The following is a 24,142-nucleotide window of genomic DNA, read 5'->3' as shown; positions in this document are numbered from 1 at the left end:
TGTTAACTACAGGCACAGACTTACTCATCTTGTATAACCAACACTTTATACAGGTTGAACAGCAACTCTCTGATTTTACATTTTTAAATATGACTTCAAGTGCTTAAAAGTCCACCATATTTCCTTACAGTCCTGCACTAGATCTCACTTCCTCAAACAAATGTCCTTCTTTTCAGTAATTTTTAAAATACATTTTACATATTATTGTATGGACCTGAGGTTCAGAACACTATGAAAAATCACAGTGTGAAAGCAGAAATTTCTTCTCCATCATTGTTTAAATTTTTTTTAACGTTTATTTACTTTTGAGACAGAGAGAGACAGAGCATGAACAGGGGAGGGGCAGAGAGAGAGGGAGACACAGAATCGGAAGCAGGCTCCAGGCTCTGAGCCATCAGCCCAGAGCCCGACGCGGGGCTCGAACCTATGGACCGCGAGATCGTGACCTGAGCTGAAGTCGGACGCTTAACCGACTGAGCCACCCAGGCGCCCCGCATAGAGTATTTTAAATACTTGTTTCAGTGAACCAATGGTTACATCTTCCATAACTGTAGTACAATTTCAATTCCTGGAAATTCAGATGGATACAATAGTGTTAAAGAGAAAATTTCGTCGGTTTTCACTGGCTCTTACATCCATGTACCTGTGCATGTGTGTGTTGGCATGAGTGTAACTCAAACAGTTTGATCTCATGTAAAGACCAGTGTCACCACACCCAATCAGGATACAGAAGAGTTTCGTCACCACAGGTGAACTCCTTCATACCCCTCTTTCTTGTCACACACCCCCACTCCTTCCTTTTGGAGGAAGTGGAATCATAAAGCACATCTTGTCACACACCCCCACTCCTTCCTTTTGGAGGAAATGGAATCATAAAGCATATAAGGTTTAGGGTATTGTCTTTTTCATGAAACATAATGCCCTTGAGATCCATTGTGCTCTGCATGTATTCATTATCTGTTCCTTTTTATGGCCAGGTAGTATTCCATTTTCTGGATGTATCACGCTTTATTTAATCGTTCTCCGGGTAACTGACATGTGGATTATTTCCAGTTTCGGCTGTATTAAGAATAGAGTTGCCATGAATATTTTTATTTAAATGTCAGTAATTCTCTGACGTGTGCCACACACCGCCCAAATGTGTGATTATTAGATTGTACAGTAAGTACATGCTCAGTTTTATAATAAACTGTCAAACTATAATTCACTTTTTACGTCCACCCCCTCACCTCCCAGCATTAGATGATGTCACCGGGTGTTGTTTTTGTAGCCATTCTAGTCGGTGTGTAGTAACATCTCATTGTAATTTTTAACTCCATTGTCCAGATAACTAATGATGGTCAACATCTTTTCATGTGCTTTTTTGCTTTCCGTATAACCTCTCAGGGAAATGTCTTGTCATGTCTTTTGCCTATTTTATAATTGTGTTATTTAATTTTTTACTGATGAGTTTTAAGAGTTATTTGTATAGTCCGGATATAAATCCGTTGAGTAATCTTTGGTTTCCAAATATTCTCTTCCAATCTGTAGATTGTTTTTTTAATCCTTTTAACAGGGATTTCCACATTTTTTTAAATTATTACAAAGTCAATACTTTTTTTTTTTCTTATGGATTGGGCCTTTGGTGCTATATCTGAGAACTCTGTGTAGCCATAGAGAATAGTTTTTTTCATGTGTTTACTTCTTTCTAAAAGTTTTACAGCTTTAGGTGTACATATAAATGTATGATACATTTTGAAATAACTTTTGTATAAGGTATGAGGTTTAGGTGGATTTTTCTATTTCTTTCCTATGAATATCTAATTGGCTCAGCAAAATTGGTTGAAAAGACTAGAGAATTTATATGTGTCTATGCATTTTCTCTGCAATAGTGTTCACGTTATCCAGATTTCCACATTTTTTAGAACACACAAATATTGTATTATAAAATATGGGTTTTCTGTACCCCTATTGATTTAATTGTTATTTCGTTTGTTTTCATTAGCATACTCAAAGGCTTCATTTTTCTTGTACTACAAATAAATAATCTGGTCAACAAAAAGAGAAGTATTTAATTACTTTAAGGAAAAAAAATGGCAAATGCAATTTATTGAGCTATTGCTCCAAAGATTTAAAAAGCAACAACTTAATCTGTTTCAAACCAATAAAAAAAAAAAAATCAAGAATCTGACAAAATCAAAACTCCAATAAACAAAACCAAACCAACCACAATAGTGTTTATATTGAAATTTGTAACTTTTTAACGTTTAGTTTATAAATAACGGATTCCTTTAAGCCTGGAATGAAACACTATTAATCTGTTCGCACCCTCACCTAGCAATCCGCATTGGCAGTTTTGTTTCTGGGTAATGTCACATGTGCACAGACACCTTACAGCTCATTTAGAATCTCTTTAGAAGGGAAATGAGCCCCATGTTAACTTCTAAAACTACTCTTAACTGTTCATTTTAATAGTAACAAAATTATTTGTAACAAAGGCCAATGCTACCCATTTTCTCATTTAATAATATTTTATCCTTACTAACTCCTTACACGATAGGAATTATAGGGCCAATGTACGTTTCTTTTTCAAATGAAATGAGGAAATTGGTAGTCAGTGTGGTGAGATCATCATCTAATCTGGGGAGTGTGTGAGCTAGTAAAATTCTCTTGCTATTATATCAGGCAATCTTTCTGCCATTGTTGTTTACTGTTGTTTTTGAGGTTTCACTCCCACACGAGGGGAAACATATTTGAATTAAAAACCACGGTTTTCTACATACGTGATTTTTAGACAATAATGAAGAATACCAGTTAGCCCACGAAATGCCCCCAAATTAATACCAGAAAGCAAATGTTCATTGCATTCCTCTCTAAAGTACCCTTTGTCTCTCTAAACATTGGGACAAAACCAGACAGATGAAAAACAAGGAGAACATTTAAAGAACAAATAAGGGGAGGAAAATTATTTTCCTATTCTGTCAATTTTTCTCAAATGGTAAAGAGGCAAATTCATCAAATTCACACAGATACATTCAGTTATCATTGGAAAGCTGTGTGCTTTGTATTGCTTAAGACTACATTAAAGGGTTAGTAGATAATATCACTACAAAAAAAAAAAAGAAAGAGAGAGCAAGAGAGAGAGAGAAAGAGAAAGACCAAATGCCTATCTTTTCCTTAACTCTGATCACTTTGGTGCCAAGAATGATAACTAAGTAGAAAAAAGTGACTTATTGTTTAGTTTTCTAATGTTCTAATGAAGTCAAGCAGTCAATCTCCAACATTCCCAAATAAATTTGTCATTAAGAAATTACTATTTGGAGTTTAAAAAAGAAAGGAAATTAAAATTTTGGAAAGAAAGAAGCAAAATCCTATCTAAAATAATTCTAAAACAATATTGTATATAATAGAACATTGATTTAAGACATACTGATCCTCACTGAAATGCATTTGGAAAATTTTTAAGTTTTTAAAATTCTACACTTTTGCCCTACCCACTTATTCATAGATTTATATTATAAAAGTGAACCAGCTTAGCTCATGGACAATCTTATAAAGTCTCACACATATAGTCACATCACAAGCTTTAAAAAACAAGTGTCACAATTCAAAGTGTCTCACCCTAATTATTTGTAAATACAAATTTAAAAAATCTGATAATTTTGGTGCCAAAATGAAGGTGATGAGGGAGAATGTTGCTTTTAGAGAATAACTTATCGGTTATTCTGGAATCTAATTGCCTTAAATTGTGTGATTCAAGACTCATTAATCTGGTTGTTCTACTAATCTAGGAGCCAATTGAAAGGCTGCTTTTCTCAGGGTGCCTGGGTGGCTTGGTCGGTTAAGCGTCCAACTTCAGCTCCGTTCATGATCTCGCAGTTCGTGGGTTTGAGCCCTGCACCGGACTCTGTGCTGACAGCTCAGAGCCTAGAGTCTGCTTCAGATTCTGTTTCCCTCTCTCTGTCCCTCCCGCACTCACACTCTTGTCTCTCCCCAAAATAAGTAAACATTAAATAAAAAACAAATAAAAGAAAGACTGCTTTTCCTTTATTGGGTTTAAGGTGCTTTATTGGATAATTGGCATCCCCAAACACCTTTTACTTTGGTTGTTATTCCTAACTTAAGTAAGATCATCTACATGTGCACATTTTATTTTATACTCATTTTCACCTACTTACTTTGTTTGTATTTCTATACCCATAAATAATTTCATAAATATGTTTTCTATAAATCAATTTATTAAAAATGCTCACTCTTGATGAATATAAGCAGTAGACATTCTATTTTAAAGGACTAATAGAATTCAGTACTTGATAACAAATAAAAATTATGCAATTTTTAGGAAAAGCAAATTATAGAAAATGATTTGGGTAAACACAGTAGGATCAACATATACTAGAGAAAATTCGCTTTCAGAAATAATGAACGTGTCATCTATAATGGGTATAATGGAGGTGAATATTTCTTCACTGGCAAGCTCACTCATAGTATTTCTGAAAGATCACTTACTACATCAATACCAAGGAACCAGCTGCTAAACAAGATGATTTCTTATCAACCAGCAAGCGCAAGTGTATGATAATAACAGAATGACTTTTTCAGGTCTTTGCAAGTCGTTATTTCCCCATCTATATTTTGACTTTATATTTCATTAAAATTTACTGATGTCAAGAAAAAGGTATAGAGTTTATGAATATAATTATTGGTCATTAAAAAGACTTACTAAATTCGACACTGCTTTCAAGCATTATATTTTTTATTGAATTCGTTTTGGCATCCTCGGTCTTCTCTGACACTTCTGATGTTTAAAATCGTTGTTTGCCTCTTTTTGGTATTGTCACCCTTAAATATTGTCCATATTAGGGGCACCTGGGTGACTCGGTCAGTTGAGCATCTGTCTCTTGGTGTCGGCTCAGGTCACGATCTCGCCGTTCTTGGGATTGAGACCCACGTCGGGGTCTGCACTGACAGTGTGGAGTGTGCTTGGGATTCTCTCTCTCCCTCTTCCCTCCCTGTCCCTCCCCTGTGTGCTCTCTCCCTCTCCCTCTCTAAGTAAATAAACTTAAATAAATAAATATTGTCCGCATTAATTCAATCATATTTAAGGTAATGAGTTCTGGACTACTCCTAAGATGCATGTCTGTATTAGAAATTCAAAGTATTTGGTTAAAAAAAAGCATCATGTGCCACAGTGTTGCATAGGTTCATACATATATATATGCCTCTATGCACACATGCACATACGTATGACAGAACTATCCCAACTCATGAATGATGGGTGGGCTTATAATTTGCAATTTGAGCGAAAATTATTTACCTCTGAATATTTGTAATAGTTCTAATTAAAGAAAGCCCTCTGAAAGTTATCATATCTGTGTCCCTCGAAAGTACATGATTTTAAATAACTGAAGCAAATGAACAAAGAAAGAGCAAACAGTGGGAGAGTTTCCTTTAGAGTGATCTTCCACATTGTTGAAAGACCGAGAATAGGGGAGCTACGTAGTGAGAGCAAGAGAGGAAAAGGAAGCAGGATTTTTCTTGATTTTCTGGGGTGGGTATCTCAGCTTTACTTAGTGCCCATTCTATCTGTATGTTCTGCAACACTCCACTGCAATATCACAAAATCTTAGGAAAATGACTGCTTCCGAATATGAGGCAGGAAATATAAAAAGATGAGCTTGAAGTATCAGTCTGGGTCCAATTGAGGGACAGGAAGCACGCAGCAACTTAAAAGGAGGAAGATTAATATAAAGAATGATTAAGCTACCATACGAGAGTAACTATAAAGATAGAATAACTCCAAAGGGTCCTTGGAAGTTCAGTGAAATTATCCAGACGGACAAGTATGGAAGGGAGGCTGTCTCCAAAACAAGCTTTAGGTCTCCTTGGAGAACGTATGCTTGCAGCGTCTTGCTTTCAGGACAAAGGAGTTCACTGGGTGGCCGAGGCCGGAGCTACTCCACATTCTCCAGGCAAGCAGAACAAACCTCCAGGGTACACGTATGCCGGTGGACAGAAATGCAGAAAAAGCCGGGAGGTCACTGCAGGTGCAAGGTCTAGAGCTCACAGCATCCGCGCTGGGAGGGCGGCAGAGAACTCATCAGGCCTGGGAAAGACTTGTATGGTTGCCGAGGGAATATACCTTCGGGACCTTTGGGACTATACTTGTGGCTGGACAAAGCCAACTGTGCAGCATGAGAGAGGGAAACTCAAACATGCTGTACACGGGAGCCAGGAAGAGCAGCCCTTTTTCTTCTGCGGTGTTCATTCATTCAGTGCCCTCCTTTGGCAAGGCTCAATGTTGCATTCACAATAAAAGAAATGCTCTAAAGGGACCAATTCGTTATCGCACTATCACAGCGCAGGTACTTTTTAAGCAGGTACTGAAGGATGACTGTGAAGCTACAAAGCAATAAATTAATGAATGGCGGAGCCTAGAACATATTGCTGTACCAGAAACGATGAAAGCAAAGACTAATGGGTCATGTCTAAAGTACACAGAAACTGATACGAATGCCTGAAGATCTGTTTGTCGTACCATTCTTGGTCCATTTATAATTCTCTTTGTGATGTAGATTGCTTACATCTTGTTGTTTCGTTTCCACGTGTGTATGTGTGTACACATAGGTGAGCACAGGTGTGCATTCTCTAAACTATACCGTGTGGGGATTTTTGACCATCACAGAGGCCTGCTCTTTGGTGAAGAGTGTTGAGGGGAAGGAGAGAGTGGGAGAAGAAAGAGGGAACTTCACTTTGGGATGTTTAATGTAAACAAATTCACACCACATTCCATCTTTGTTGGCACAAAGTCTCCCTCAAATTTTGCTATTATGAGGTTACCTCCTCATAATTTTCCAAATTTTCCATTTTCCAAATTTTATGTTCTCCATATTTCATTCTATCCCACCTTATTTTTTGGAAGTTACTTAGGGATATCTCAGGTCAGGAGGTACATCATAGATGGTTCCTTTTTTTCTTTGCGTTCCATTCACTTTCTCATTCCTGAGTCCAGAGAAGAGATTCTTTCCTGTCTGCCTCCACACCCCAATTTCCTGTTTGCAATCTGGAGAAGTACATTCCGCTCCTGCGTCTTTCCTTGGCTTAGTCAAGAATTCATACTATGTGACGTATATTTGCCAACTTGTGTTTTGATGGTGTAGCTGCTGTCTTACTTTATTAATCAACTCTTTATTATTTTTAAATAGAGTAAAATGCATTTCCTCTGCTGGGGTGCCTGGGTGGTTCAGTTGGTTAAGCTCCTCACATCAGCTGAGGTTATGACCTCATGGTTTGTGGGTTCGAGCCCCATGTCAGGCTCTGTGCTGACAGTCAGATCCTGGAGTCTGCTTCGGATTCTGTGTCTCCCTCTCTCTGCCCCTCCCCTCCTCATGATCTGTCTCTGTCTCTCAAAAATAAATAAAGGTCAAAAATAAAAAAAAAATAAACTGAATGCTTCTAATATTTTGCTTATCAACACTATTAAATTAAAAATAATTATGTTGTCTGCATACAAATCATTTCAGTTACACAGGATATGCTTTATTATCTGTTAAAGCAAATATTTTTTGAGAGCTTACTCCATTAAGTTGTAAGTTTCGCACATTGCTATCTGATTTTTTAGGAACAAGTAAGAGATTAAGAGCACTTTTGAAAGAGGGAGGTACGTATCGATCTTAGGTGCTTGGCTTCGATTGTACTTGAAGGAAGCCTACCAAGTCAATTTCAAACAAGAAATGTGAGCCCAACTCAATCGATTCCACATGTAATGTCTGAGTAAACGTGGCACAAACGATGACAATTCAGGAGCCATAAGCGCCCTAACACCCACATTATTAAATAAGGCATCACCCACCGTGTGTTAAGAAGAAAATATCTATGGTACTGTTGGATATATCTGCAGCCCTCGTAATCTGTACATTGATTTCAATTTATAAACCACAGTGTGTGTAACAATGTGGCGGGGGGGGGGGGCTTTGGCTTCCCCTTAGATTTGAATGGAGGACCATTGCAAGTAGCCATGCTGTGTATCATTCTTTCAGGTACTTAAAGACTTTGGACAAGTTTCTAAATTCAATAGTGACACATAGGAGTTTCCTGACTTCTTTGATGATTCTTGGCCTTCCTCCTTAAAGGGAACTGATTATGAAACAGCACTGACCAGTGTCATTTTTTCTGTGTTTGAACTATGCATATCCTAGAAAGGAGCCGAGATTCAGTTGTATTGATTTCACATTTATTTTTGTCATTAAAATTGGAGGTAATTATTTATTAGTACAGAATTTTTTTTTTTAGAAAACCACGTGTTTTCTATTGGTTTTTGTATTGTGCAAATAATCTAAGGATAGCTAGTCTCTATAATTATCTGGGCATCATTAAAAGAAGCATCATTCTTGGACACAGCCACAAATTATAATCCTTGCTCAATCTCTCCTAAGCTACATGATGTTGAAAATGTTACCAAACTTTTATACATCTGTAAAATTATACAAAAGTAGAGCATGTCGTAAATTTCCCATATAGCATTTAACCCCTAGCAAGTCACATAAGAATTCCATGCCGCTACATCCGACAGACATATTTCTTCCTCCACAGAGTTCAACTCTCAACATACCTTTCAAGTTTGTTGCATCAAAAATTAGCATTCGAGTTTCTTGTTGAGCAGTTCTACTTAGTTTTTAAAGATTGGTATTTCATTTTTTTTTCATTTAGAACTGTTCCTAATAATAAGGAAACATTAACTTATTATGAAATAAATAACTAATCTTACCTTCCATTACTGAAGGGGTACATTGGACACTTTTGTAAACCAAGAATGCATTAAAGGAACTTAGTGATCCTTTTGATGCCTTGAACATCTTGCTTTTTCATCATCTTTGCAAATCATTTCATCATTACTTGTAAATATTTCCTAATCTAATGTGCTTTTAAAAGACTTACATGTAACTTGCAAGATGAATGGCCTGGAAGGATGATATAATAATGAAATAAATCTTCCCCATTGTATCATTCTCTCCTTCCTGTTCTTTAAATGTGTTGCTTATTTACATCATCGCTCAAAAAGGCATCAAAAAACTTATACACTATCTCCTTAGTTTGATTTTATTTTTTCTTTAAAAACAGTTGAAAATTCGAAATGCTTCCTTTTACATTTATAATGACAGAGGGAAAAAACTGACAGAGGAAGTCATCTCACAGTAATCTGTGAATAGATGAAACCCAAAAGCAGAAACCAGCACTATAGACCCAAGACGATGGAGAAACCGATCACGTATTAAAAAAGAGTGTTTGAGACTGAGTCGTCAGATGAAGATAAAACAGATGAATATTCTCAAAATCAAGAATCAGCAAATGAACAATATGAATTTAAGGATAAAGGGAAAATATAGTAATCATCCTTTTAGTCATTCAACAGGAAGGACTTCATCACACGATATTTTGTGATAAGAATCTGGGCCGTTCTCTTTTGCTAAAAATAAACAGGACAGTAGTTTTTCGTCTTTTATAAGTGTTTTGCACCAAAATCGACTTGATTTATCCTGCAAATGGAAAACTACTGAAGGCAGAATGTATCTAAATGTAACCGGAAGGACGGAAATGCAATGGAAATTTTCTTTAACTAGAGTGATTATTATATTTGCTGTTTATAAATCTAAAGATTAAATGCTTTGCAATCATGGAGGAAAGAATATAGCCATTCTTTCTTCAACAAAAATATGAGCTATGAAAGATATTTTAAATTTCTTGAAGTATTACATAGCCACAAATGCATATTTATCATGTTTATATTTTGTTAACATTGACCAAGAGGACCATAGCATTGCCTTCAGCCTGACTCAATTTTCGACACATTTCTTCCTGACTAGGGGCTCCTGCCCTCTATTTTCCTAGACCAATTACAATAGATTCTTTCTTTTTGCAAATTCTTTCTCTGCCCCTTGGTAATGTAGATAAATCTTCTCCCAAACTTCCAATTTTAGAAATCAGGCTGGTCTTTCTTAACACCCTGAAAACCATCCCTTTGAAATGTAGACATCCATTAAGATAGGACCCCTATCTCTCAGTCTCTATGGGAGCGTGGGAAGTTAACTTCTGTAAGAGCCAATTACACAGACGGCCTAATCACATGGGCCAACCTCCCCTTCCCCCAATGTGTCCCCTAGTCCTTCTCTTCACTAACTCAGCCCAGTGTTAAAAACTCTCCTGCGTTTTGTTTCAAAGTTAAGTGCATCTGTCTCCCCTATTCCAATAGTCTTGGCCTTTATTGCAGTAATATGATTTACCATTAAATTCTGTCATGATTTGCCATTCCTAACAAGCATCCAGTGAGATTTCTCTTTGCCACATTTTAATAAAGTTATTTTGCACTGTCATTTTATTTATAGAGCTGTGAGTTACTTATACAAATTACATATTTTTAAAGAATAAATTTGACCATATGGTAAACTATGAGGATGATTTTTTTTTCTTTCCTAGAATAGTGGGAATGAAGTCTACTGACACTTCCTCCTCAAAAAATGTTGCATTCATGCACCTCTGCATCAACAGTCTTGTTTCTTTCCTACATGACGGGTCATGCCTACTCAGTCTACTTTGCTGTCTTCTCTTTCTTTACTGAATCCTTCAATATTGCCATTCCCAAAGGCTCTGCCCTATGTTCTTTCATACTCTCACTTTATATTTTCTTCCTGGGTGTCATTAGGCACGTGACAAATATCGACTACAAATGTTCTAGTAAGTCTAAAATCTCTACTGTTAAATTCAATGGGATCTTTTCTTTTCTGCTTTTACCTGAACTATAAGCAGAAAATAAAACAGGTTATAACCCTTTCCTCCTTAGAACACTTTTTTTTTTTTTGGTTTCGATGTTATCATATTTTCCTGGTTTGCTCCTTGCAAATTTCATTTTCTAGTGCGTCCCGACCCCCAAACACCAGTATTGGAGCATTCAGGCTTCAGTCTTTAGACTGATTCTTGACTCTGTCCATACTTTCTCCTAAAGGGATCTCATCATACTGCGACGTTTTAAACATACTATGCAAGGCTAATAAATTCAAATGTATATCCCCAGAGAATTATAGAAAAAATACTCTTTATTTCAAGAACTATTGTCTTCATGCTTTGTTCATTTATTCAAGTAGTTATTATTGGGAACCACACTGCATGTTGTCGAGAATACAAAAATAAACTCACTCACTGTTCACAAGTATCTTGGAATCCAGGAAACATGCTAAACTAGAGATGACACATTGCACAAATATATACGGTCTATTCAAACTAGGAATAGAGAGGCAACAAAATATAATGGTTCTATGCATCTATTCTGATGCCAAACACTTGGGATAAAATCTCTCTCTCTTAGGAAGTAACTTCTCTGGGCCCCTTCACCTGGATATATTTCCCTCACATTTTTTCAAGTTTTTGAGGATTGGTTTAATGTTTATGATGTTGCTAGAATCATGTCTGGGACATTGTAAATATATACTTGTTTATTTGTATTTTATTTATTTATTTATTTATTTTAGTATTTCAAGTTTTTTTTAAAGAGTTTTTTTTTTTTAAGTTTATTTATTTATTTAGAGAAAGGAGGCAGAGAGAGAGAGCTGAGAGGGGAGGAGCAGAGAGAAAGAGAGAATCCCAAGTGGGCTCCACGCTATCAGTGCAGAGCCCAGTGTGGGACTAGATCTCATAAAAAGGAGAGATCATGACCTGAGCCAAGATCAAGAGCCGGACGCTTAAGCAATTGACCAGTCAGGCACCCCTCAAATCTTCATTTAAATTTTAGTTAGTTAACATATTATGTAATATTCATTTCAGGGGTAGAATTTAGTAATTCATTACTTACATATAACACCCAGTGCTCATCACAAGTACCCTCCTTAATACCCATCTAGCCCAACCCCCCACCCACCTTCTCTCCAGTAACTGTCGGTTGGTTCTCTATAGTTAAGAGTCTCTTATGGTTTGGAGCGCCTGGGGGGCTGAGTCGGTTGAGCGACCGACTTCAGCTCGGGTCATGATCTCATGGTTTGTGAGTTCGAGCCCCACGTCAGGCTCTGTGCTGACAGCTCAGAGCCTGGAGCCTGCTTCAGATTCTGTGACTCCCTCTCTCTCTGCCCCTCCCCCTCTCATGCTCTGTCTCTCTCTGTCTCAGAAATAAATAAACATTAAAAAATTTTTTTAAAAAAAGAGTCTCTTATTGTTTGCTTCTCTTTGTTTCTCCGTCTCTCTTTTCCCTTTCCCCTATCTTTATCTGTTTGGTTTCTCTAAAACAGTTTGATTATGTGGCATGTGAGTTCACTTTTGCAGTACAGTTAAAATTCCAATAGGAATAGACAGGGGCATTCCAGAAAGAAGATTTGATACGAAAAAAACTCTGAAGTAGAAACTGTAATTTCTATTTTGCATGACAAGCAATTCAGAGTATGAAGAGGAAAGTATCTACATTTTTTTTTTTTTTTACAAAGCAAGATAGATAAATTGTGGCTAAATCAAAGAGAATGTTAAACACCAGGCCAGTGAGTTTTACACTTCCATGTGCCGGTATTGGAAAATCCATTGAAATTTTTAAGCACTGAAGTCAGAAAACTGTGCTGTAGGGAATTCCAGCTACTCTGCCCTTTTCTGTGAATTCGTCTTTGCCCTAATGCCTGGGGCCTCCTGTGATCATGGCGCCACTGTCCTTGAGCAGTGAGTAGAAAACAAAACAAGGGGCGCCTGGGTGGCTCAGTCGGTTAAGCGTCCGACTTCGGCTCAGGTCATGATCTCACGGTCGGTGGGTTCGAGCCCCGCGACGGGCTCTGTGCTGACAGCTCAGAGCCTGGAGCCGGTTTCGGATTCTGTGTTTCCCTCTCCCTCTCTGCACCTCCCCCGTTCATGCTCTGTCTCTCTCTGTCTCAAAAATAAACATTAAAAAAAAAAAAAAAAGAAACCAAAACGACACCAAACCACAAATACTCTTCTCAAAAGAGGTGAGTATTCCACAATATTACAAGTGTACTGACTTCTGAGTTCTTGCTGTTGAGCCAGAATCTGGGCAAAGAGTAAAGACACGAGTAAACTCTAATGCAATGGTGGAGGGGGCCAGTTCCTACTAGCAATGTGTATTTCCATCTTCTCACATGATCCAAAAACTGAAAAGGTTGTTATAAACGTGACTGATGACAGTTGTTACAAACAACAGTTGAGGAGTTAGAATAAAGGTGCTGGTGTCATCATCAGAGTTAAGTAGCATCACCCTAGACGTGTTCATCACCTAAGGCTGGGGCGCTGGTCTCAAGTCTCTTGTGATGTGAACTGTGTTATCTCCCAAATCTTCCCTCCACCTCTGCCCAGCTGAGATCAATGAACATGCAGCTTTACTGGGTAAGTGGAGTTACCACCCTGGACATTTATAGACATAAGTGTATAGAAAATGCAGTAAGTGAAGCTTATTTTTTTAAGTTTGGAAATAGCTGTCTAATCAGGGGGACACTCTGAACACATGCGCACTTATGTAAAGTCATAAAATATTTAAACTTTAAAGAACTTACATTACAGTAACTACAAACTGTAATCGTGCTTATAATAATTGTAAAAATATAAGTTATCCTAAATACGGAAATGTAAGATGTAGAGATTTAGAAAATTATAAGATATATTATTTCCAACATTATTTTAATTTTGAGTTTATGATGTGTGTTGATGTGTCCAGGTAGACAGATGTGTTTGAAAAGTCTGAGAAAAGCAGATATGTTAAATTTCTAAGTATATAATCTATTTATAATGCCAAGTTCAAAGAAATGTCTAAACTCAGTTTCTATAGGAGTCATGGGTAGCAAGCAGGTCATTTGCATTCTGTTTCTGTGACTCGTTTTAAACTATACTGTCCGTTCACAGGTTTCTAAGTTAGTTTGATTCTGGATCTGGGGGCAGGGTCTCTCTGAAAGTTTTATATTAACCTTTTACTTTATCAAAAACCCTGGATCCTAACCAATTCAAAACAAGTAGCTGAAGTTTAAATTTATTTGTATGTTTATTATAATTTTATTATTATCTTAAAATTAGGATATGCTTTAGGCAAGACTCGAGAATTATTTCTGGAATAAAACATATTCTAAAATAAACATAGCCAAATAAATTTCAGAACACATTTTAAGAGCTACTAACGATTTCCTTTATGTTACCGTTGAACAATCCATAACAATTCAGAAAAGCTTAATTCTTAAAATATGCCTATTTCTTACAATATTAAGTATCTGAATATAAAGCATAATGTTGGCTATTATTATTTATTGGTAGAAAATTAAAATTTCGATCTTTGTAAAATCCAAATTGTCTTCAACTAGCTTTGTTGATAAATTTGAATCTACTGAAATAATTGATTTTATAGTAAATATATATACATATAATCGCTTACATACATATATACATGCATATGTACACACACGTATATACATTCAGTATTCTGAAAACTAGTTTATATATTTTTAAAAATGTTTTAGGACATTTAATAAGCTCTCACAGTTGCAAACCATACTTAAGGTTATTGTGTAGTGGCACTGAAAACAAAGAACCATCTGTTTTTAGCTCTACTTTTTGCAAATGAAAAGAGCGAGTTCCACAAGAGAAAATATGTGAAATAAATAGTGAAGTAAAAATAAATGAGCAAAGAACGAACGAACAAACGAAAGAAAGAAAGAGGGAGGGAAGGACTTTAAAGTAACGGTGATATATCTCAAACTAAGTATTCTTTCTATTCTTTACATAGCTAGCAATTAAATTGAAATTAGGTTTTTGGGGGGATTGATATGTCTGACATAACAGTTATAAGCTACAGAAAAATCCCAGCACTTTCTCTTCATGTTTATATTTGTATATCATGTTTCTTTATGCCATGATGAATGAAAAAATAAAAATTAATTAATATGTGATTATTTATTTTATAGAATTACAAAAAAAAGAACATTTCTTTATCACATTGACAAAATGTAAAGGATTTACTACGAATTCCCAGTGTTAGCAGATTTTTCAAAAATTTGAGGAATCTGGAAGTGGAAAGCTTGAAGGTTACACTTTATTTTTTTAAAAAGAAATTTAAATTATGCATAACTTATGACATAAGAGCATGTAATTCATACAGTTAAATAAAACTTACTTTTATCATTTCAAAATGGGAGGAATCGTGACAAAAGCTATTATATATAATATATGGCAATGTTTAGACATTAGCAATGTATTGCAAGTCCTTACCTGACCAGGGTCTGCATTTTCACAAACATATGTGTCATAGTATTCAGAGAATTCGGGAGCATGATCATTAATATTTAGAACTTGCACATACACAGGAACTGCAGAAATTTGTTGCACATTGTCTGCAATTGATTAAACAGAACGAAAATAAAGAATGTTAATGCTCTCTTTAGGGGGGAAAATGGTTATGATAATTGCATTAGAGACTGGGTGGTATATTTTTATTTTCCTTGAATAAAAGACATCCAAGCACACGATCTATTTATCAATCATATATTTACCAATAGTAGCCGAGGAAAAAATGTCCTCAACACATTCATCTCAACCAATACTAATCAAGTGCCTTTTACCTGCCAAGGACTCTAGTTAGAGCTGATGAGAAAAAGTAGTGAAAAAGATGGGCAGGTATAGGAACACCTTCCTAACTCTAGCAACTGTTGAACATATGTATATCAATGCATTTAATTCTGATATATATATATCAGAATTAAATGTAAATTAAATTAATTAAATTTAATAAATTAAATTAAATGTAAATTAAATATAATTAATTAATATATATTATATTAATATAATATATATTAATATATATAATATATATATAATAATATATATATATATATATAATCCTCCCCAACTTTACTGATAAAAACATTGAGAATTTAGTTCCACAAATTACAGTTAAATGGCTGGCCTAAGGTTATAGCTGATGTAGAATAGGCAGTTTAAAAAGCCAGCAGTAAGCTCTAAATAGCACTGTTTGGTCAAGTATTAAAAAAAGAAAAAAAGAATAAGGATCTAAATACATTTGAAAATAATTACAATAAAATCTAGGTATAGTTTTATGTATACATTGAATTGGGAAGATTTTCTGAAGTGAGTCAAGAAATACAGAAACTATGAAGGGATGGAAATATATGGTTAAATACATTTTTAAATGTGCCCCCCCCAAAAGAAAAAAAAAGTAAAAACAACAACAACAACAAAACACCATTGATCTGGAAAAATGTTTGCATCATAACGTGAAATTTTAATAGCTCTAATTTTCAAATTCCGACAGTCGATATGAAAAAAAAAATGGGGGGAAATAACCACAAACCAGAAATTTGTGGATGAGAATATACAAATAATCGATGCCAGGGTTCTTCAACCTCATCACTGCTGATATTTTGGACTGGACAGTTCTGTTTGCAGGGGTGAGGGTGGGAGAGGGCTGTCCTGTGCTTAGCATCATCTCTGACCTCCATTAACTAAATGCCAGTAGCATCCATGCCCCTAATTGTGACAATCAAAGTTGACTTCAGACATTGTCAAAGGTATTAGGAGGCAAAACTGTGCACATTTGAAACACTGCTCTATCGTAATATTAACAAACACTCTGGCTCACCAGCAGTGAGGACAATGATGCCTTAGTCCATGGGTTCTATGTTAAATATGGAAAACAGAGACAGTGCTGGAGGAGTACTGAAAAATAACAAGGATGTAAACCTTTTCCAGAATCTAATCTGGCAGTAGATGGTAAGAGTTAAACTACAGGTATCTTTGACCCCATAATTCCTTAGGGAAACCTGTGCTATGGTCCAAGGTACTAATACATACAAAGAAAGAGTAGGGGATCCAATTCATTTATTCTACATTTTTTTTGCATCTCAAATAACTGGAAATTATCCAAGTGCATATCAAAAGGGAATTGACAAATAAATTACAACCATACTATGAAATTGTGTGTGCTTATTAAAAATGGATGAGTTAAGGTAATAAATGTATCAGTGTCCATGAGCTATAAAAATAGATTTTAATCTTGATTCTCAATTTGAGAAAAAGCCACTGTCTCAGTGGCTTTTATGTAAAATGAGAAAGATACTAGTAACTTACCTTATAGAACCGTTATAAAGATTAATTAAAAGATATAAAGTATTTATAAAATTACGATATACATAAGCAGTAAATATTAAATATTATTATTTTATTTATCTACTAATCAGGAGTGATAGACACCACATTTTGTGAAATAATAATAAAGCAAATTGCAGCATGATATACTGTATATTTGCATATCATTATCTTAAATGTTTTTTTTAATGCTGTGGGAAGATACTTATAATTAAAGAACAAGGGGAGGAAGGTATCTTTGTTGTTTTAATGTCTTTGTAATATCATGTTAATTATTTGAAAAGCATTATATTTTCAGTTGTCATTTGTAAGGACAAATACATTAAAGAAACCAAAATGAAGCTTAATTCTTCCAGTTGAAAATAACGGGAAAGACTTTCCCTCTTTCCTCTTCTTAAAGTATTTACTTTAGGAAACTTGTAATTTGTGTTCTCTGTTTTTGTTTGTTTGTTGTGTTGTTTTGTGTTCTTTGAAATGTACGTAACCCTTTAAAAGCTATTAAATAAATGTCTTGCCAACTTTACAACTCAGGCCTATCTTCGTAAGCAGTGGGAGCCAACTCTTTAAAATATAATTATAGGGGCGCCTGGGTGGCGCAGTCGGTTAAGCGTCCGACTTCAGCCAGGTCACGATCTTGCGGTCCGTGAGTTCGAGCCCCGCGTCAGGCTCTGGGCTGATGGCTCAGAGCCTGGAGCTTGTTTCCGATTCTGTGTCTCCCTCTTTCTCTGCCCCTCCCCCGTTCATGCTCTGTCTCTCTCTGTCCCAAAAATAAATAAACATTGAAAAAAAAAATTAAAATATAATTATAGAGGAAAATAGCACTCCCAGTTTCTGTTGGAGGGTAGGAGCCTAACCAATTTCAGCAAAGACTTTGACCCAAGTCCAAAACTCCCTCTTGTCCTCAAAGTATGAGAACTTTAGTTTTCTTTCGGATAAAACTGGGCAGCAAACACAGATGGTCATGCCAGCTACCCGGTGAACACAGAGGGAACAATGCGTGGTACGTCATGTGAAGTCTTCCTACATGAAGGCTAGTACTTGGTTATCTTGAGAACATGATGTCTGATTCTATAATAGGGCGAAATTTCTTCCGGTCTTGGAAATCTCAGCAGATTTCTCTAATGCACATGAAATTCCTGGTTTAATGCTTTTCAACGATAAAACTGGTTTCTCTCTATTCCGTTATGATGGATTGCTTTCCGGATTGGGATGAGACTCTGTAATTATTTCTTCCAATAAATGACAGTTGCAATTATGATAAAAAGCGTAACTTCTAATTAATTAAAATTATAATTTGCCAGGTTTATGACATACCAAAAAATCCAGCCTCTACCATTTATTCACCTTAAGATGGTGACGGCTTACCCTAAGAATTATCACCGAGATTCTTCTCTGTTGCTGTTATGCTCAGGATGAAAATAAATAAGTAAAACATTATGATATAGTTATTTCTAGATATTTCAAGATACAACTACTCAAAGATTAAGGCTTAGGGTGTTTGGGTGGCTCAGGTGGTTGAGCTCCCAACCCCTGATTTCAGCTCAGGTCAATGTCTCATGGTTGATGGAATCTAGCCCTTCCTTGGGCTCAGAACTGATGGTGCAGAGCCCGCTTAGGATTCTCTCTCCCTCTCTCTCTGCCCTTCCCCGGCTTGGGCTCGCTCTCTCTCTCTCACTCTGACTCTCTCTCTCAAAATAAATAAATAAACTTAAAAAAATAGAGCTTACATTTTTTTATGGCTTAAACATGTAATATATATAGCCACAGAACAAATTTTTGGTTAAGTAAAACAGAAAAACTACTTCTGCTACATTTTTTTTAAAGTAGTAAGAAATTCATTTAAGGTTTTTATCTTTTTTTCCTGGAAAATCCGTTTAAACAGGTTTAAAATTGGTATAACTACAAAATTGGTATAATTGGTAATTGGTATAACTACTATTTTATATATATATATATATATATATATATATATATATATATATATATATTCATTTAAGAGTAGTTAGGACTTTTATTCACTTAGCTGGCATACTGATAAATAGCTTGGTGCTTAATTTGGGAATGTTTCCAGGAAAGAGACTAAGCACAATGACCTTCATTTGCTGGGAAACAAATGTTAAAATGGAACATCTCTTTCCTATAATCAGCATAACTGTTACATTGTAAGCTTTATGCTGTATACCTTGCACAGCAAATGTTCTCAGTAACGATTTTGTGACTTCCCGGTTTTCCAACATTCAGGTGTTCTGTTCATATTACTGTGGAGACTTATATGGTCAAACAGTTGTTTTTAGATTGATAAGAATTTGGCACCTATGAACATTTTCTCCAAAATTGCGTAACATGTGTTTGTGTGGAGTAAGAAAAAAATGCCAGAGGGAGAGAAAAAGTATGTGATAATTGGTTACTTGGGGTTATAAAGTTCCTTCTAGATAATTAAAAAAAAATGAAAAAAAATATTCAAACACATCTTGAAGGATGAATTAAATATACACCAACTTTGGGGTTCTGCAAAGGTTTATCTAATTATGTTTTATTTTGCCATTTTATTCCCAATCGTGTAACTTTTTAGCTTTATAATAAAAATAACAGTGGGACAATCAAGTCTCTTTTATCTAAAATATATACGTATATTTTATGTATGTATATTATGTATATATTTTAGTCTAAGAAACCGATTTAAAATGCCAAGAGCAGATCAGCATGAACTGTATAATTCCTGTTCTTGATAACATTTCTAATCACTTATTTCTGAAACAGTGATTAACTTCTAAGTATTAAATTCTGTGTAAGATAAATATATTCAGTTTATATTCAGTTTGCCTTTCACAGGCATTTACAACTTTGTTTTCCTTGACTGCACTTTAATCTTCTTTTATTTATAATTATTTGTTTTAATACAATATTCTATGATCCACAAAATTTTAAGTGTAAAAATTTACTAAATAAATTGGTACTTTTTGCATCAAGTGATCAGCTTTCAATGTTGATCTAATCATATTTTATGAATTTCTGTATCTAAAATTACATATCTAATAAATCTCTTGTTTTATTCTATTTTTACCTGAATTTATTTCAAACCCTATTTACTTGCTTTTCCTCAACAGAATTAAAATGTTTTCAAGCCCACACTAACTTATTGTTTTTCAATGTCACATGTATTTTATGTCGCCATCTTCAAACATAAAACAATTATTATGATATGAATAGGTTCTGACTTTAATGTTCCAAGAGCAAATTTATTTTACAAAATATGTTTTAACATACTTTTGCCCAATAAGACAATGTTCTTTAAAATCTATTCAAAAAATTATTCATCCTCCAAACTCCCTTTTAATGACTGTACCGCACATTTCAATGACCAGCCCAGCAATTACAAACCACACATGCTTTCATCAACAAATGAAACAACAAATGGCCGAAACAACAGTACAGAATGAGATGAGCAAACCTCAGAGAACGGTCAGAATCAGTATCAAAGGAGAATTTGGCTAACATACTGATAGAGATGATCAGTGGGTGGCCCTGAGGAAGTCATACAACACAAACAGACTTAAACCCCATGTTTGAGTAATCGAAATAACTTTGTAATTAAACTGCGTTATTTTTTTTTATGTTTATTTATTTTTGAGAGCGAGAGTGAGAGAGAGCATGAACCGGGGAGGGTCAGAGAGAGAGGGAGACACAGCATCTGAAGCAGGCTCCAGGCTCTGAGCTGTCAGTGCAGAGCTCGATGCGAGGCTCAAACCCACGAACCACGAGATCGTGACCTGAGCCGAAGTCAGACCCTTAACTCAGTGAGCCACCCAGGCGTCCCTAAACTTTATTTTTTAAGAGGAAAAATGAAAAAAAATCAAATTTGATCGAGATTACTGTGCATATATTTACATCAGAAAATACTGAGAGCAAGTACCATTTTTCACGTTCTCAGTAAGAGACAGTGTGGCCTAGTGTTGCATGAGATTTAGACATAGGCTTGGGAATAAGATCTAATGGTGATCGGTCCCTGGCTTCATCATTTAGCATTTGGGCAAATAAACTGCAGTTTCAGATTTGTCTTCTGTGAAATAGGAATAAAGTGGCCTCAATTTTTTATTAAGAGCCGTAAAAGTGCTACTAAATGTACTTTCACACAAGGTGTATATGCATATGTCATTATAAAAGTAATGTATCACCTCTGAACACAGTATGTATGCTGTCACATAATTAAATTGATTAGATACTATACTCTGTAGTATATATGTAAATATACATATATATGTTGAATTAATAATTTTTATGGACAGCAGTGATCTTGCAACCCAGAGATTTGTGTACTGTTTTTGCTTCATTTTGTAATGCTACCATTTACTTCCATGTTCTTAAAAAAAGGGCGGGGGTGGGGGTTGGGCAACAAAAAAGTTACATCAAACAATATCTCCTTAGAGATCTTCATGGCATCCTTTTGATAAAAAGTAACCATGTAATTAATGGGTTTGGTTTCATTGGATTATTTTGCAAACTTTTGATATCCATCGCACATTCATCCTTTTTTGTATTCTTTCATAAAATATTAGAATATTTTGTGTCTCAGAATACACACGATACATTTTATTTTAAAGATTCTGCTTTCTCATAATTCACATGGCAGCACTTCTAATTTAACAAAAAGTAAATGATATATCTTTACAAAAATTATCCCTTATATATAAAATAAGCCTACAGGTTCTACCAATTTGTTAAAACATGCTCTTATAATAGCTAAAAAAAAAAACTATTTTATAGAGAAACACATTTTTTCCAAGCTATCCACTCTTCCCTTGAACTGATTTGAATTCTTTTCCTCAATAGTTTGGTAAATAGTGATATTATAAATAATTTGTTCTCAGAAAGCCCAATGAATAAAACCTTCTTGGTTTAGAATAAGCATCTTTGTGTTTTCTGACACCAAGAGCCTTGGCATTTCTTCTGTTGCAGCAGACGTGTATTCCCTGTAACATTTGCTTCTCATCCTTTGTTGTTAAGTTAAATGGAAAATTCAAAACCCAGACTCCGTTCCCCTGCTGTGTTGCCATAGAGCTATTCAATGCAAGACAAAAAAATATGCAACAGACACTTTCCACTCTCTACTCCACCATATCACCTGCCAACTGCTCAATAAAGTGAGAAATCAGATATACGTTTAAAGGTTTCAAAAAGAACAAGCCACAGAGGCAAACAAGATTATTAAAAATTATGCAAAACAGGTTAAAGGATGCATTCTAGAACATTTCATATTCACAAATTTAATTCTTTACTGAACTATAGGAAACCTATCAATTGGATTAAAGTAATGATTTTGATAGTCTTTTATATTGCGTTATATCTACTCCTTTGAGCTTGAAATAAAATGCTTGACTTAATAATAACAAATTAATTGATCACCGTGAAGACACTATCCAAGCAGTAAATTAGGATGATTTTATCTAATTTTTACAACCTGAAAATGGAATCATCTACCTATGTCTGAAAACAACAACAACGATGACGACGACGACGACGACGCCATACCACAAACAATACTGGTCACCGCCAATTCCTGAAGATGTGACTATCAACACGACTTTCACTGTGTGTTTAATTTGGAAACATGTTACTGTTTGCAATGTACCAATGGATGTTTGTTGTTGGAATCTTTCATATTCTTTCTCATAATTTCATTGATATATGATTATTTTTAAATGCCTAAGTTCTAAAAGGCTGTGTTGGAGTGTTATCCTGTCCCTAATGTCCAAGAGTATAGCAAACATTTTCTTCCAGAAATAGAACAAGGCACGGGCATCCTGTATGTGACTTCTAGAATAGTCCCCTTGTGAACTAACAGAGTCAGTTTAAACTGATTATGGTTAAATGGAATGATATTACTAGTCAGTTTTAAATAACATTAAATTTAAAATTTTAATTCCCACTCATTAGGTTTACTATTCCTTGGATAGTAGTAAACTAATGTAGAACATTAATTAAACATTTCTCTAAATTAAAAAAATTTGCTCTAAGGGAAAGATTCCTATGCAATAAAATTCCAACTTCTTTCCACCCATAAGAATTTTTTTAAGGGTGGATATTTTTTTTCTGTGTGGAATGTACATAAGACTTTCTATTTTCATTAAACTCATAACTTATAAGAGGACCCACAGAAAATATATATTAACTATATCCCAGTTAAAAAATTGCAAAAATTATATTCAATTTGTCATAATAAAAAGACTTAAAGTATTTAGTGGCAAATATATGTATATTTTTTCATATTTTTAATTTAAATTCTAGTTAGTTAACATATAGTGTAATATTGGTTTCAGGAATAAATTCTAGTGATTCATCACTTACGTGTAACACCCAGTGCTCATCCCAACAAGTGTCCTCCTTAATGACTGCTGCCCATTATCCCATTCCCCCCACCACCTTCCTCCATCAACCCTCAGTTTATTCTCTTTTCTTAAGAGTCTCTTGTGGCTTATGATTTGCCTCCCTTTCCTTCTTTTTCTTTGCCCTATGTTCGTCGATTTTGTGTCTTAAGCTCCCCCTATGAGTGAAATCGTATGGTACTTGCCTTTCTCTGACTGCTAGAGGGTATTATGCTAAGCAAAATAAATCAGTTAGTGGTAACTATACACATAAGCTGTAAAAGGAATAGACAGACATTGGTAATCTAAAATAATAAAATAAAATACACATATATGAATTTTGACATATTATGTATCATTTAAGTCCAGTTCCAACAACGTTTTAAGCTAGCTGTTCCCCCTACATTTGGAGATTACCGAATGGTTTAAAATATTCGGTGAACCGCTATGTGGTTCCTAAACGAGTACTTACATTTTTCTGTGGCTGTGATACTTAGGTTGTACCAAGCACTAATCTCTCGATCAAGAGCGTTGGTTGTGATTATTGTGCCATTGTCATCAATACTGAACATTTTGCTTCTCGTAATAGAATACCTGCAACAACAACAACAAAAAAGTATTCCTTAATTTTATTATTTTGCCTTTGGAACTGTGATATTTAAACTATTTTAAGGCAATAA

General features: G+C 35.1%; 1 protein-coding gene across 1 annotated transcript in view; it reads right to left on the bottom strand.

The window, feature by feature from the left end:
- The window catches only part of CDH19 (cadherin 19), a 73,233-nt gene that overhangs the window by 12,777 nt on the left and 36,314 nt on the right, over window positions 1-24,142 (bottom strand). Inside the window, exons 7-8 of the mRNA XM_047086471.1 lie at window positions 23,935-24,056; window positions 15,208-15,329 (exon numbers count right to left, since the gene is read on the bottom strand). Of these exons, the coding sequence (XP_046942427.1) occupies window positions 15,208-15,329; window positions 23,935-24,056 (244 nt within the window). The remainder of the gene's footprint in view (window positions 1-15,207; window positions 15,330-23,934; window positions 24,057-24,142) is intronic.

The sequence above is a fragment of the Lynx rufus genome, unplaced genomic scaffold, assembly GCF_022079265.1.
Source record: "Lynx rufus isolate CCGP_SWC_20201006 ecotype Redwood Valley unplaced genomic scaffold, mLynRuf1.p SCAF_20, whole genome shotgun sequence".
NCBI classification, from domain to species: Eukaryota; Metazoa; Chordata; class Mammalia; order Carnivora; family Felidae; genus Lynx; species Lynx rufus.
Note: the sequence above shows the minus strand (reverse complement) of the source record. Positions and strands in the feature narration are given on the sequence as shown.